This window comes from Felis catus, chromosome B1 (genome assembly GCF_018350175.1).
Source record: "Felis catus isolate Fca126 chromosome B1, F.catus_Fca126_mat1.0, whole genome shotgun sequence".
NCBI classification, from domain to species: domain Eukaryota; kingdom Metazoa; phylum Chordata; class Mammalia; order Carnivora; family Felidae; genus Felis; species Felis catus.
Window position 1 is genome coordinate 116,441,245 of NC_058371.1, and position 15,117 is coordinate 116,456,361.

Genomic DNA, 15,117 nt, shown 5'->3' on the forward strand with positions numbered 1-15,117 from the left:
CCAGCACTATGTTAAACAGCAGTGGTGAGAGTGGGCATCCTTGTCGTGTTCCTGATATCAGGGAAAAAGCTCTCAGTTTTTCCCCGTTGAGGATGATGTTAGCTGTGGGCTTTTCATAAATGGCTTTTATAATCTTTAAGTATGTTCCTTCTATCCCGACTTTCTCAAGGGTTTTTATTAAGAAAGGGTGCTGGATTTTGTCAAAGGCCTTTTCTGCATCGATTGACAGGATCATATGGTTCTTCTCTTTTTTTTTGTTAATGTGATGTATCACGTTGATTGATTTGCGAATGTTGAACCAGCCCTGCATCCCAGGAATGAATCCCACTTGATCATGGTGAATAATTCTTTTTATATGCCGTTGAATTCGATTTGCTAGTATCTTATTGAGAATTTTTGCATCCATATTCATCAGGGATATTGGCCTGTAGTTCTCTTTTTTTACTGGGTCTCTGTCTGGTTTAGGTATCAAAGTAATACTGGCTTCATAGAATGAGTCTGGAAGTTTTCCTTCCCTTTCTATTTCTTGGAATAGCTTGAGAAGGATAGGTATTATCTCTGCTTTAAACGTCTGGTAGAACTCCCCTGGGAAGCCATCTGGTCCTGGACTCTTATTTGTTGGGAGATTTTTGATAACCGATTCAATTTCTTCGCTGGTTATGGGTCTGTTCAAGCTTTCTATTTCCTCCTGATTCAGTTTTGGAAGAGTGTGGGTGTTCAGGAATTTGTCCATTTCTTCCAGGTTGTCCAATTTGTTGGCATATAATTTTTCATAGTATTCCCTGATAATTGTTTGTATCTCTGAGGGATTGGTTGTAATAATTCCATTTTCATTCATGATTTTATCTATTTGGGTCATTTCCCTTTTCTTTTTGAGAAGCCTGGCTAGAGGTTTGTCAATTTTGTTTATTTTTTCAAAAAACCAACTCTTGGTTTCGTTGATCTGCTCTACAGTTTTTTTAGATTCTATATTGTTTATTTCTGCTCTGATCTTTATTATTTCTCTTCTTCTGCTGGGTTTAGGCTGCCTTTGCTGTTCTGCTTCTAGTTCCTTTAGGTGTGCTGTTAGATTTTATATTTGGGATTTTTCTTGTTTCTTGAGATAGGCCTGGATTGCAATGTATTTTCCTCTCAGGACTGCCTTCGCTGCGTCCCAAAGCGTTTGGATTGTTGTATTTTCATTTTCGTTTGTTTCCATATATTTTTTTAATCTTCTCTAATTGCCTGGTTGACCCACTCATTCGTTAGTAGGGTGTTCTTTAACCTCCATGCCTTTGGAGGTTTTCCAGACTTTTTCCTGTGGTTGATTTCAAGCTTCATAGCATTGTGGTCTGAAAGTATGCATGGTATAATTTCAATTCTTGTAAACTTATGAAGGGCTGTTTTGTGACCCAGTATATGATCTATCTTGGAGAATGTTTCATGTGCACTTGAGAAGAAAGTATATTCTGTTGCTTTGGGATGCAGAGTTCTAAATATATCTGTCAAGTCCATCTGATCCAATGTCTCATTCAGGGCCCTTGTTTCTTTATTGACCGTGTGTCTAGATGATCTGTCCATTTCTGTAAGTGGGGTGTTAAAGTCCCCTGCAATTACCACATTCTTATCAATCAGGTTGCCTATGTTTATGAGTAATTGTTTTATATATTTGGGGGCTCCGGTATTCGGCGCATAGACATTTATAATTGTTAGCTCTTCCTGATGGATAGACCCTGTAACTATTATATAATGTCCTTCTTCATCTCTTGTTACAGCCTTTAATTTAAAGTCTAGTTTGTCTGATATAAGTATGGCTACTCCAGCTTTCTTTTGGCTTCCAGTCGCATGATAAATAGTTCTCCATCCCCTCACTCTCAATCTAAAGGTGTCCTCAGGTCTAAAATGAGTCTCTTGTAGACAGCAAATAGATGGGTCTTGTTTTTTTATCCATCCTGATACCCTATGTCTTTTGGTTGGCACATTTAATCCATTTACATTCAGTGTTATTATAGAAAGATACGGGTTTAGAGTCATTGTGATGTCTGTATGTTTTATGCTTGTAGTGATGTCTCTGGGACTTTGTCTCACAGGGTCCCCCTTAGGATCTCTTGTAGGGCTGGTTTAGTGGTGACAAATTCCTTCAGTTTTTGTTTGTTTGGGAAGACCTTTATCTCTCCTTCTATTCTAAATGACAGACTTGCTGGATAAAGGATTCTTGGCTGCATATTTTTTCTGTCTAGCACCCTGAAAATCTCGTGCCAATTCTTTCTGGCCTGCCAAGTTTCAAAAGAGAGATCAGTCACGAGTCTTATAGGTCTCCCTTTATATGTGAGGGCACGTTTACCCCTTGCTGCTTTCAGAATTTTCTCTTTATCCTTGTATTTTGCCAGTTTCACTATGATATGTCGTGCAGAAGATCGATTCAAGTTACGTCTGAAGGGAGTTCTCTGTGCCTCTTGGATTTCAATGCCTTTTTCCTTCCCCAGTTCAGGGAAGTTCTCAGCTATGATTTCTTCAAGTACCCCTTCAGCACCTTTCCCTCTCTCTTCCTCCTCTGGGATACCAATTATGCGTATATTATTTCTTTTTAGTGTATCACTTAGTTCTCTAATTTTCCCCTCATACTCCTGGATTTTTTTATCTCTCTTTTTCTCAGCTTCCTCTTTTTCCATAACTTTATCTTCTAGTTCACCTATTCTCTCCTCTGCCTCTTCAAGCCGAGCTGTGGTGGTTTCCATTTTGTTATGCATTTCGTTTAAAGCGTTTTTCAGCTCCTCGTGACTGTTCCTTAGTCCCTTGATCTCTGTAGCAAGAGATTCTCTGCTGTCCTGTATACTGTTTTCAAGCCCAGCGATTAATTTTATGACTATTATTCTAAATTCACTTTCTGTTATATTATTTAAATCCTTTTTGATCAGCTCATTAGCTGTTGTTATTTCCTGGAGATTCTTCTGAGGGGAATTCTTCCGCTTGGTCATTTTGGATAGTCCCTGGCGTGGTGAGGACCTGCAGGGCACTTCCCCTGTGCTGTGGTGTATAACTGGAGTTGGTGGGCGGGGCCGCAGTCAGACCTGATGTCTGCCTCCAGCCCACCTCTGGGGCCACAGTCAGACTGGTGTGTGCCTTCTCTTCCCCTCTCCTAGGGGTGGGATTCACTGTGGGGTGGTGTGGCCCGTCTGGGCTACTTGCACACTGCCAGGCTTGTGATGCTGGGGATCTGGCGTATTAGCTGGGGTGGGTAGGCAAGGTGCATAGGGGCAGGAGGGGCAGGCTTAGATCGCTTCTCCTTAGGTGATCCTCTTCAGGAGGGGCCCTGTGGCAGCGGGAGGGAGTCAGATCCGCTGCCGGAGGTTTGGCTTCGCAGAAGCACAGAGTTGGGTGTTTGCGCGGAGCGAGCAAGTTCCCTGGCAGGAACTGGTTCTCTTTGGGATTTTGGCTGGGGGATGGGCGGGGGAGATGGCGCTGGCGAGCGCCTTTGTTCCCCACCAAACTGAGCTCTGTTGTCAGGGGGCTCAGCAGCTCTCCCTCCCTTTGTCCTCCAGCCTTCCCGCTTTCCGAGCAGAGCTGTTAACTTATGACCTCCCAGACGCTAAGTCGCACTTGTTGTGAGAACACAGTCCATCAGGCCCCTCCGCTTTTGAAAGCCAGACTCGGGGGCTCTGCTTGGCCAGGGAGCCGCCCCTCCGCCCCGGCTCCCTCCCGCCAGTCCGTGGAGCGCGCACCGGCTCGCCGCCCTTCCTACCGTCTTCCGTGGGCCTCTCGTCTGCGTTTGGCTCCGGCGACTCCGTTTTGCTGATCCTCTGGCGGTTTTCTGGGTTATTTAGGCAGGTGTAGGTGGAATCTAAGTGATCAGCAGGACGCGCGGTGAGCCCAGCGTCCTCCTAAGCCGCCATCTTGCCGCTTCTCCCGCCAATACTGTTCTTATATCTTCATATAGGTGAAAATTTTGTTTTCTTAATTTGTTCTTTTAGGAGATTAAGAATCTAAAATTAAGTTTTATCTCATCTTTTTTACTTCTGTAAAGTAATTGGAATGATTGTTTATGAAAGGGAGAGAGGCAGTCATTTTTCAACAAAATAAGTTACTGTCTACCAATGAATTTAAGGGATAGTGTTATCACCCCCTAGTACCCTCCCATGTGTGTAAGGGATGAAAAATATTTTTTTTCCTCTACCCTTCTAAGTTCTTGGCTGGGATTCTGTAAGAGAAGACAAATTAACAAGCGAAAAGCATACGAATTTATTTAATATAAGTTTTACATGGCATGGGAGCCTTCATAAGGAAATGAAGATCTGAAGGAGTGGTTAAGCCTGAGAGTTTTTATGCCAGGCCTGATGAAGAGAAGACAGTGGCAGTAAAATGTGAAAGGACAACGGAAGTGTGAGCTAAATTTAGTTACACTAGGGGAAACTTAGCAAGGCCTGTTTGTTCAGATTTCTGTCAGTGTCCCTCTGTCTTTAGAGATAAGGATGTCCCTATCCTCTGAGTATAGGGAAGACACCTCTCAGTTGAGGGTTCTACGTCTTGATTCGGGGAAAGCTCACCAGTCCTTTCTGCACATGCCCTTTCTTCAGTTTAAAATGTTCAGTATACCAAGATGCCATATTTAGGGGTAGTGTACCCTGAACCCCATCATCTGAAATTTTGCTAAAGCTTCAGTCATTTAGCTTAGAATATAAATATTCCCTGTTAAAATACAAATACCCTGCAAGAGGTAATATTTTAATCTATTATCAATTTTTAGGATAGTAGGTAAGGAAAGGCGTATCAGCAGTTTGAGGGAACTACTCCTAAGTTCAGTACGGACCAGTAGGGGTGAGGAATACAGAAAAGGAAAGAGGGAGAACGTGAAGATGGACTTCACCCACTTGCCAATAAAGACATAATCCCAACTTTCAAATAAGAAGCCTGGAGATAATCTAATCTAAATTCTTAATATAAGAGCTGAACAGTTCATGTCAGTCAGACTAAACAGCTAAGTTTCTATTGAAATCATATTTAATTTTTGTTTTTATAATAAAGAAACATAAGAGACGCCTGGATGGCTCAGTCAGTTAAGCATCTGATTCTTGACTGGCTCAGGTCACGATCTCATAGTTGACAGGATAAAACCCTATGTTGGGCTCTGCGCTGACAGCATGGAGCCTGCTTGGGATTCTCTCTCTCCTTCACTCTCTGCTCCTGCACACACGCACTCTCTCTCAAAATAAATAAATAAAATAAAAATGAAATGTTAATATAGGTAAAGGCTTAAGTCAGTGATATTTGTTCTAATACAAATTATAGGGATTTCAGAGCAAATAATAATTGCATATTTTAAAGAGGCAGCAGAAAGTGTTTCTCATATGGTGATATAAATTTCACAAGTAATGTTAATAGTTTCAAAGATAATATACAAGCCAAACTGTTGTTTTTTTTTAGTGGTTCTAAATAGAGTTTCAAATTTTCTAGAGTTCATACTGAGTGGTCTTAGTCTTGTAAATGTGGTTCCAACTGATATTATTTGTAAACAAAAATACTTTGAAGGAATGTTATTCTCATATGCTTGAGTTCAAAGTAATTTAGAGATGCTTGTGTTCAGAGCAGAATAGATACTGAGGAGGTTTAGTAGGATTTTTTTTCATCCCATTTGGGTCTAGGTTCAAGCTACCTGAATTAAAATTTATAGCTAGTTCTATTCCCATTTCTGAATGGACCTTGTGTAATATGAGACTGTATGGTAACCACTGCTGGAATGTCCCCACTTGACAGTGTGGAGCCTGCTCAGGATTCTTGCTCGCTTGCTCTCTCTCTCTCTCTCTCTCTCTCTCTCTCTCTCTCTGCCCCTCCCCCCAAAAAACTAAATAAACATTTTAATAAAAATAAATAAATAGTTACAATGCAGTGTTAAATGCTCTATGTTCGAGGCATACCCAGAAGCTAGGAATGTTAAGAATGGCCACCCAAGCCAAGTGATACCTGAGATGGGTTTTGAAAGACAAGTAGAAGTTACCCCAGCAATGAAGAGATAAAGGACATTTTAGGCTGAAAAAACAACATAGTGTATGAGTGCACAGAAACAGTGAGAAAGACACATTCAGGAAATTACAAGTACTCTGGATATGCATGGCTGGAATACATGAGGGTAGGCAATGATACTAGAGTAGCAAAGGCAGCTTCATGGAGAATGTTGCATATGATGCCAAGAAATTTGGGTTTTATCCCAGAGACTGTGAGAAACTATTAAAGATTTTAATCCAATAAGTGGCATGCTCACAATTGTATTTTGGAGAGATTAAAGCAGTGTGGAAGAAGGGTGAGAGTGGAGGTAATGGTGCAGGCAAGACAAGAAGGATGGAATCACCCAGAGATTTGATGTGCATAAACATCTCTCCATATTTGCAATCACAAAGGGTGAGATCTCTAGATTATCCGTAAAATAAATCAATTTTTGTGAACCATTTGGGTCAATACCTATGCTGGAGAAAATCCAGAGAAATGCCTTTTGTTGCTATTTTTTTTTCCCTTCTCTCTTACTGTGTGTTAACAAAGAGAATTCTGCATCATGGCACTTGCAAGTATTGATAGGTGGTGGTGCCACTAGCTAAGAAGGCCAGGAGGTATTTAACACATTTGATGCTGATACAAGTTATTCTAGGTTTGACACAATTCTGAAATTCATTTACTCAGCAAATATATACGATGTGTTCTAAGCATTATATTAAAGCATTGTAAGAATTCCATAGACGAAATAAATACAGATCCTATAAATTGTTTTAAGTATTGGTGTGCTCCTGAAACCAGTACTACATTGTATGTTAACTAATGTGAATTTTAAAAAAATAAATTTAAAAGAAGGGGGGGTGGAATTTGGACACAGACACACACATATGGAGAAGGTCATGTGAAGATGAGGGTAGAGATCTGGGTGATGCACATACAAACCAAGGAGCACCAAAGACTTCCAGCAAATGACCGGAAGCTAAGGGAGAGGCCTGGAGCAGAGTGCCCCTTGCAAACCTAGGAAGGAACCAACCCTGCCAACCTTGATCTTGAACTTCTGGTTTCTGGAACTATGAGAAAATAAATGTCTATTGCTTAAGCCTATAAATAAGTAAATAAAGTATTGGTGGAAGTCAAGTACATTAGTATGTTTTATACAAGATCAAATTGCTGTTGTGAGAGATGTACAGATACTACGGGAAGGGAAGCTTTCATGGAGGAAATGCTTGAAGGATGAATAATATTTGGACACTCAAAAATATTGAGAAAAGGTATTTAGGCAGAGAAAAGTACAGAAGCTAGTCAGGACATACTGGAAACAATATATGATTTGGTTTCATTGGAATTGAAGTTGTTCAGTCTTATTCATGAAAGCTGAACTGAAAAATTTGGGCTTTGTTCTATAGGCATCCATGAAAGGTTTCTCAACAGGAGAAATTTTAGTCTAACAACATTGTAAATAGAATCAATTTCCAAGAGAAAAGAGAAGAGTTGAAGAAAACAAAAAACTACTGTCATGGTCTGTGCTCAAGGGAATAAGTGTCTGAAATAGGCAAGTGATCATGGGAATAGAGATAGGAGGATGGGATTTATTCATTAGTGCTATATAGAATGTTAGATGTTGCCACTGATGAGGTTTAAACTGATTTGGTGGATGCTGATGCCATTCCAAGAAAGCAATAGATTTAGCAAGGAGAAATGGCAATCTCTAAAGATACAATTTTGTATTGATTAATGCTATTTAGTTACATTATATGTAAGGAAACTGTGGGCTTAATTCCATGTTCTCTTTTGGCGATTGATAATACTAAAGGTGTAGCCTTTACCTTGGACTCTGTAACACTGATTATAATTAGTTAACATAGCAACCAAACAGGCCAACATAAAGGTGTGCATACCTTCATAAGTGGTCTGGTGAAATGCTAGTGTTCTTTGTATATAGAGGTATGAAGTCACTGTGGTACCCAACAAAAATTCTGTGCCCTTTTAGGGTTTAGAAAAATACGAGATTGTTTCTGAATGTTAAATTTTGAGCTGTTAGATATTTTAAAGTAATTTTTAAATGCTTTTGTGAAGTGAACAATCTTTCTAGACTATGAGCATTTACCTATCTAATGTACCTACATTATTCTTAGAAGTGTTAGTTTTTCAAACTGCTTGATTAAAGTATGTGCATCTACTTGCAATACTATTATGTAGACTGACTTATAAATACAGGAAGGTCTCCATATCTTAGAAACCTAGAAGATAATGCATGTCGTCCTTATCTATTAATACTGTTCTAACAATCCAGCTCTTTTGTCACAGACATTTTAAAGTATTTGTTCTGATCTGTTTGTAAATTGAACTACCAGATTTTGTTTAATGTGAAAATTTATTTTTGTTATAAGCACACATTTGAATGCTTTTTGGTAATGTCTGCCAGATGGAATGTTAGGCTGAATGATAGGTTTTTGGGGTGAGGAACAGCTTATTACAAGACAGGGTAAGGTCACCAGTTGCCAAAGAAAAATGATGCTTACTTAGAATATATCACAGAGTGCAATCAGTATAGCAAACAACTTGATTTAAATAGCTGACTAGGTGACTGCTATAATAACTGTTTTTATAGCTTCTATTGTTCCATAGCAGAGGTTTTATTGTAATTACTGCTGATGTCTTTAATCGTGTCTCTTATCTTTTAATTCCTTCAAGTATGTTGTCAAAAATCCTAGCAGTAAAAATGTTTTATGAACACTGATAGGTTAAAAAGTTACTGTTTATGAGTGCCATTGCCACTGTTGCCAAAACCAATCTGAAAATTTGTGATGGACATTGTTACGCTATAAAGATGTATATATGATTGGAGCTAATCACCACATAAATACTTTGGCTTCTATTACCTTGCTAGATTCTAAAGTGGGTACTTTGAAGCTGACACTTTTTAAGTTCTTAGTTTCTACAGTAGCATAGTATGTAGCTGTTGGGCAATGTACTCAGTGTAGAATGTCTTCAAGTATGAGTATTATTACCCCACATCTGTGTTTTGCTGACAAGCAATGGCTTTTTTAAGTACAAAAGACGAATGCAGAGAATCTAGATTTTTGTCTAGAATATGAGGAAAGCAATGAAGTGACAGTCATAATCCCAAAATATGTATTGTTGCATGCTCGTCTCTAATACTGCTTTAGTATTAAGGACACATACACACTTCTCTCCCTCTGCAATACAATGAAATATGACTGAAGTTCTTAGAGCATGGAGAAAGTATGTATCTCAGACATGTATTCTCTATCATTTTGTTCTCCTTGCCATATCTTGCCCAGGACAAATAGGAGTCAACTTTGAGAACTAGGGTTACTATATGTCAGAAACTGTCTCTATCTCACTCTTTACTTGTTCTGTCTAGCTAACACAAAATATACAGAAATCTGCTCTTTGCTCAGTTTTCAGATAAACCTAATGTTTTATTATGATTATGGAGGACTTGGAAAGTAAGAGAAGTCAACTATCTACCTTTACAATATAACCTGGCAGACTCTCACATGTTTGGAAATTACATAAAGGAGTTCTGCTTCATCATACGATGTCTGTTTCACATGAGAATTTGTAATGGAGACAGAGAATCTTAATTACAAAGGAAGCTATATCCTTAAATCAAAATTGACTTCATTGTTCAACTTACGTAAACAAAAGGTAATGTTCACAGTAAATGTCTTAATATGTAACTAGGCCAACCTTACTCTTCTCTGCTATTTACCATGTAGTTAAGGATAGATATTTAGAGCGTGGACCACCCTAAGAGCACTCACGCTTACCTAATCTTATTTGCACTAGAAGTTTTATGACAAGAGTGTTCTTGGATGAGTGCTTTTAAATGTTTTCCAGGACTTTTTGATTGAACTAAACTAAGAATAGGGGAAGTGTGGTTTAAAGTTTTATTTCTGTTGTGCCTTATCTTTCAAAATGTTGAGATAGCCTGGAAAAGATTTGGAATAGCTTTGCATTTTGGATTATAATTTTCTTCTTTCCAGAAAGTCTCTGCTGCCATCATATTTTAAAGCATTTTAACATTTAATATGGATTTTTTAAAAAATCAAACTATAAAGCACAACCAACAGAAAACACTAGGATAATAACAAGTTTATGACTTACTTCTAGTGACTAAAAGGCAATTTGGGCTGAAATTTTTTTTTTTTAATGTTTATTTTTGAGAGAGAGACAGAGAGAGTGTGAGCGGGGGAGGGGCAGAGAGAGAGGGAGACACAGATTCTGAAGCAGGTTCCAGGCTCTGAGCTGTCAGCACAGAGTCCAGTGCAGGGCTTGAACCCACAAACCCTGAGATCGTGACCTGAGCCGAAGTCAGATACTCAACCGACTGAACCACCCAGGTACCCCTGGACTGAAATCTTCAAAAGCACGGAGTAAATTGGTGGTGATACTAAATTCACAAAATCATCTAGGTGTTCCTGTATGATTTTAGATACAGATTTTAGATATTGACTATTGGAGTACAGATGAGTACTTTCTCAAGCCAAATATTTATAGAATTTATCCTGTAAAATAAACTTTATTTTTAGAATCACTAATTTTCTAATATGTGACTGACAGATTTTTATAGAAGACCCTCAGATGTAACTTACACTGTAAAGCTTAACACAGTCTAAGCATTGTCTTTTATCTTTTATTTCTGACTTTCAAGGGAGAGGATCTGATTGGCTCAGCCTGCATCAGATATCTACCTTCACCCTCCCCTTCCCTTCTGTACTGTCAGTCATGATTATGGAAGGATCATCTGATACAACCACGGCGATCTAGGCTCACCCTTTCTGAGGAGCGGTAGTTGGGGCTCTTTCAAACAAGAAAGTGGGAGGCGAGCAAGCCCCCCAAATATGTCTACTACAATGCTTGACTAGGATCAGCTTATATTGGTTTTGCTACTTTATAAACACCAGAAAGAAAAAAAAAATGTTCACAGTTGATAAGGGCTGTTTGATAAACACAGAAACTCTCTCTGGCAAGTGACTCAGAATGGCAGATGTAGAATCATTTGCTGAGAATATTTGAGTTGTTAGGTTCTTGGTTTGTGGCATCAGAAAATTCCATGCTAAGGTATGTCCTAAGTGAAGACAAAAGTACTATCAGAGTAATTATATGCTGAGAACAAAGTCGTGGCTATTCATAAAAACTGCAGCTGAGAGTATTGAGTAATTATAAATGTTTGAGAACCTAGTGCCGATGAAATCCAGGGTGATCCGCCCATGATTATACATTCTTGTTCGAGTCTTGTCCATCCTACAAGACTCGAACTAAACAGTGTACACGGGGTACTAATGTTTACTTTCCCTCTTCAAAACTTTTTTATAATTGTTTCCTTCATTATTAATGCCAAATGTTTTCTTTAAAGAAAAAAACGATGAAGGAGCAACTGACTAAAAAATTTTGAATGTAAGACCCATGATCAGTCTTTACCATCACTCTTGAGAGTAGGAGCCTCAATTTCTCCTCTCAATGTTGAATGAGAGAGAAAGGAAGAAGTGGAGTCTAAAGATGAACCTACAAACTGGAGCAATTGAGACACTGTCATGTCAGTAAATAATTATAATTTTCCCCTTCTACAGTGATCACTAGTTGAGTTGGGGGGGTGGAATATTAGTTGCTTGTAGCATAACCTTTTAAAACTTTGTGACTATTCCATTTTTTAAGACATCTCTAAAGTGGAAGTGTAGGGGAAATGCCTCTGTGAGCACATAAACATCCCTCCATGGTCATCTTCAGTGATTGTTAAGGGAGGGAAGACATTGCCTGGTCTTCTTATAAACCAGTCTTCACATTCAGTCTTCTAGCCTTTCTCCACTTCGTTGCCAAAGTACAAATGTGATTTGTTACTTCTCTGTTTAAAATACTGATTTTCAATGCTCTAGGATAAAGACTAGCATTATCAACGTGACCTACAAGGGCCTGCTCAGCCTGGCCTCTGCATCCGCTTCCAAGCTCACCTTACCTCCTGCTATGTATGCGTTGATCTCTAAATTCTGCTGGCACTGGCCTTCCTTTCTTTCTCCTTGTTGGCCATGTGCCTACCCTCTATCAGCCTAACATTTCTGCGTGAAACATGTGTCCCTTCCACCACCCTGTCCCACCTCCATTCCATCCCCTTGGCTAATTAACTTTTGTTAATTCTTCAATTCTAACTCAGTGTCATTTGCTTTCTCCGTGAAAACCTTCCCTATCTTCCCCAAGTTGATATATTCTATCAGAGTATCATATATGTCTCTTTCAGAGCAGTTTTAACAGTTACTTTATGTTTATTTGGAGAGTTATTTGGGAGTGTCTTCCTCTATAGACTCTATATGAAGAATCATACTTTTTTTTCAGAACATTTTATTTTTAAGTAATCTCTGCACCTAAGGTGGGGCTCAAACTCATGACTCAAGGTCAAGCATTGCATGCTCTATTGACTAAGCCAACCAGACACCCCAGGAATCCTCTTTTTAATTGTACTTTTGAATTACTTTTGGGAACATATATTTTCTTTTTTATCTTTTTTTAAAGATATATGGGCCTTTATTTGTAAATTTTTTAATTTTCTTAATGTTTATTTATTGGGGGGGGGGGGGTGGTGCAGAGAGAGGGAGACAGAGGATCCAAAGCTGCCTATATGCTGACAGCAGAGAACCCAATAAGGGGCTGGAAACCATGAACTGCAAGAGCATTACCTGAGCCAAAGTCAGACGCGTAATCAACTGAGCCACCTAGGCGCCCCTATAAAATTTTTAGAACAAATCTAGAGAGTCCAAGAAGCACAATATGTTAAAATCATGGCATTTAGTGACAGGAGCAGGCAGTATTGACAGGTAACAAATAATAACATAAAAAGGAATCTCACATTTCTAACAGAAATTTAAATACTTTGAGAATGGTCAGAGGACTAAGTTCATAATTATTATTTAATTTGCCTCTCTGACTTCATCATCTACCACTTCTTGAAATATACTATGCCTTAGTTAGAGGCATATATCTTTTTCTTTAAGATCATATGATATTACTAAATATTTTAAACTAACATATGCTTTTAGTTGCCAAATTAAAAGTAAAACACAATGAAACCAGAAGAACCCTTCTAAAGTACAAATATAATAACACATTGTGCCTTTAGAGAACATAAAATCGGAAAGAATGGAAATGTCATTGAAGTTTACTTGAGAAATAGCCCACAACACAAGTGTTTCCAAGCAGTGCTAATGACCTAACAATTCTAAACAGAATCCCATTTAGCAATCACTTGCCCAAAGTAGATAGGCTTTGCAGTATCAAGTTAGATCTTAGGATATCCAGTTTACTTTCAGAGCTGTAAAATAATCATAGTAGTAGTAATAAACTGAAAGCCGTCACTATTATGCAACCCATGTGATTGCCATTGATTTGCTACATCCTGATGACTTTTACAATACTTCATTCAATCAGGAAAGTCTGCTTTAAATTTTTGACTCATGCTTTTCCTTTCTTTTTTCCGTTCTATTTTCACATTTAGCGTTTTTGTTTGCTTGTTTTTCTTAGCGGTACCTTCATTTAGATAAAATACACATTCAACATCTTGAGCGTTCAAGATGTTTAGAACTGTCAGAAGTTCAGGTGAGAAGAAGGAAAAAAACAGAAGTGAAACCAATGAATCACTGAAATAGCAATTAGCAAAAGTTTATGGTGCACATACCAAAAAGACAGACTATAAATCAGCAGCACTCAAACAAAACATAGAGTGAGGCTCAGGGCATATTGTTACAAAGCAGCTTATACAATGTGGAGGTAGTGACTGCTTAGTTTTCAGTTTGGTTACAATATTAGAATTTTCTTAAATGAGAGGGAATTGGTTGGGGTCACACAACAATTGGGGGAAAAATTTAAATTTTGCTTATGATTTTCAGAGGCATAAGCAAGAAGTGCCCTAGGTCAAGTTAGCTTCACTTGTCTTGCAAAATAAGCTCAACTTTCCTTGTATGACTAAACAAGTTTTGTCCGCTTGGAATTTTTAAGTCTGGTCTCCATTTGCATTTAACTTTAACGTACTATCTCCTGTGGATCAATTACTTCTGTGAGTTTCCCTCCCACACTCAAGTCTACACACAAATAGATGTTTTCCTTAACTTTCCTTCTCAGTTTTATTCGGGGTCATATTTCAGGCAGCATCAACATTCCATTCAGTGCTGCGTTCACTGCAGATGGAGAGCTTACCCAGGGCCCTTTCACTTCTGTGCTCCAGAGCTTCAAAGGGAAGGTCATTGTCATCGTGGGGCAGGTGGCAAAGCACACAGCAGAGGTAAGTGGACTCAGAAATGTCATATGAACATAATGCTGTGTTGTCCAACTGTGCCTTATAATAGTTTGTCTAAAAGTATGTTTCTTCAGGAGTTGGTCGTAAAGCAAACATTGAGCTTTGCATATCTGTCTGTAGAAGAGTTTGTCTACCTCTTCCCGGTAAAAGAATTAATGCTTTTCCCTCATTGTGCAACATTAAGATCAATAGTAAACTTAGAAAGATACAAATGATAGCCTAAGGTGTTTTTTTGTTGTTGTTTTGTTTTTGAACTTCTTTCTGAAATTGCATAGAAAATAGCTTCAATTCCTTCCATTGGAGGAGCACACTGGGGCTTGATTGGAGGCTCTGAAAACTGGTCATAATAGAATTTTTTGGATTTGAAGATTTTATTTACTATAGGCTCAAAGCTTTTTTGATGATAGAGAATTCCGGAAGGATATCCACTTTTAGATACGAGGAGTATATGAAAAAATAAAATGTCTCCCTCTCCCCTATGTTCTAAGCAGATTGAAAATAAAACAAAGAGGGGCGCCTGGGTGGCTCAGTCGGTTAAGCATCCGACTTCAGCTCAGGTCACGATCTCGTGGTCTGTGAGTTCAAGCCCCACGTCGGGCTCTGGGCTGATGGCTCAGAGCCTGGGGCCTGTTTCTCCCTCTCTCTCTGCCCCTCCCCCATTCATGCTCTGTCTCTCTCTGTCTCAAAAATAAATAAACGTTAAAAAAAATGTTTTCTTAAAGAAAAAAGAAAAAAAAATAAAGAGTGGCATATGGAGGTCAAAAATATCACCGTTATTTTTTATAAAACACAAGTTAGAGAATATAGTTTATATGAGAACAAATGGGCTTGCTCACAAACCCCCC

General features: G+C 38.7%; 1 protein-coding gene across 8 annotated transcripts in view; it reads left to right on the forward strand.

Annotated features, from left to right (window-relative positions):
• Positions 1–15,117, forward strand: part of TBCK (TBC1 domain containing kinase) — a 228,105-nt gene that overhangs the window by 190,930 nt on the left and 22,058 nt on the right. For all 8 annotated transcript variants that reach the window (XM_045056031.1, XM_023252881.2, XM_023252880.2 and 5 more), the window contains one exon: positions 14,098–14,257. In XM_045056031.1, coding sequence (XP_044911966.1) covers positions 14,098–14,257 — 160 coding nt within the window. The remainder of the gene's footprint in view (positions 1–14,097; positions 14,258–15,117) is intronic.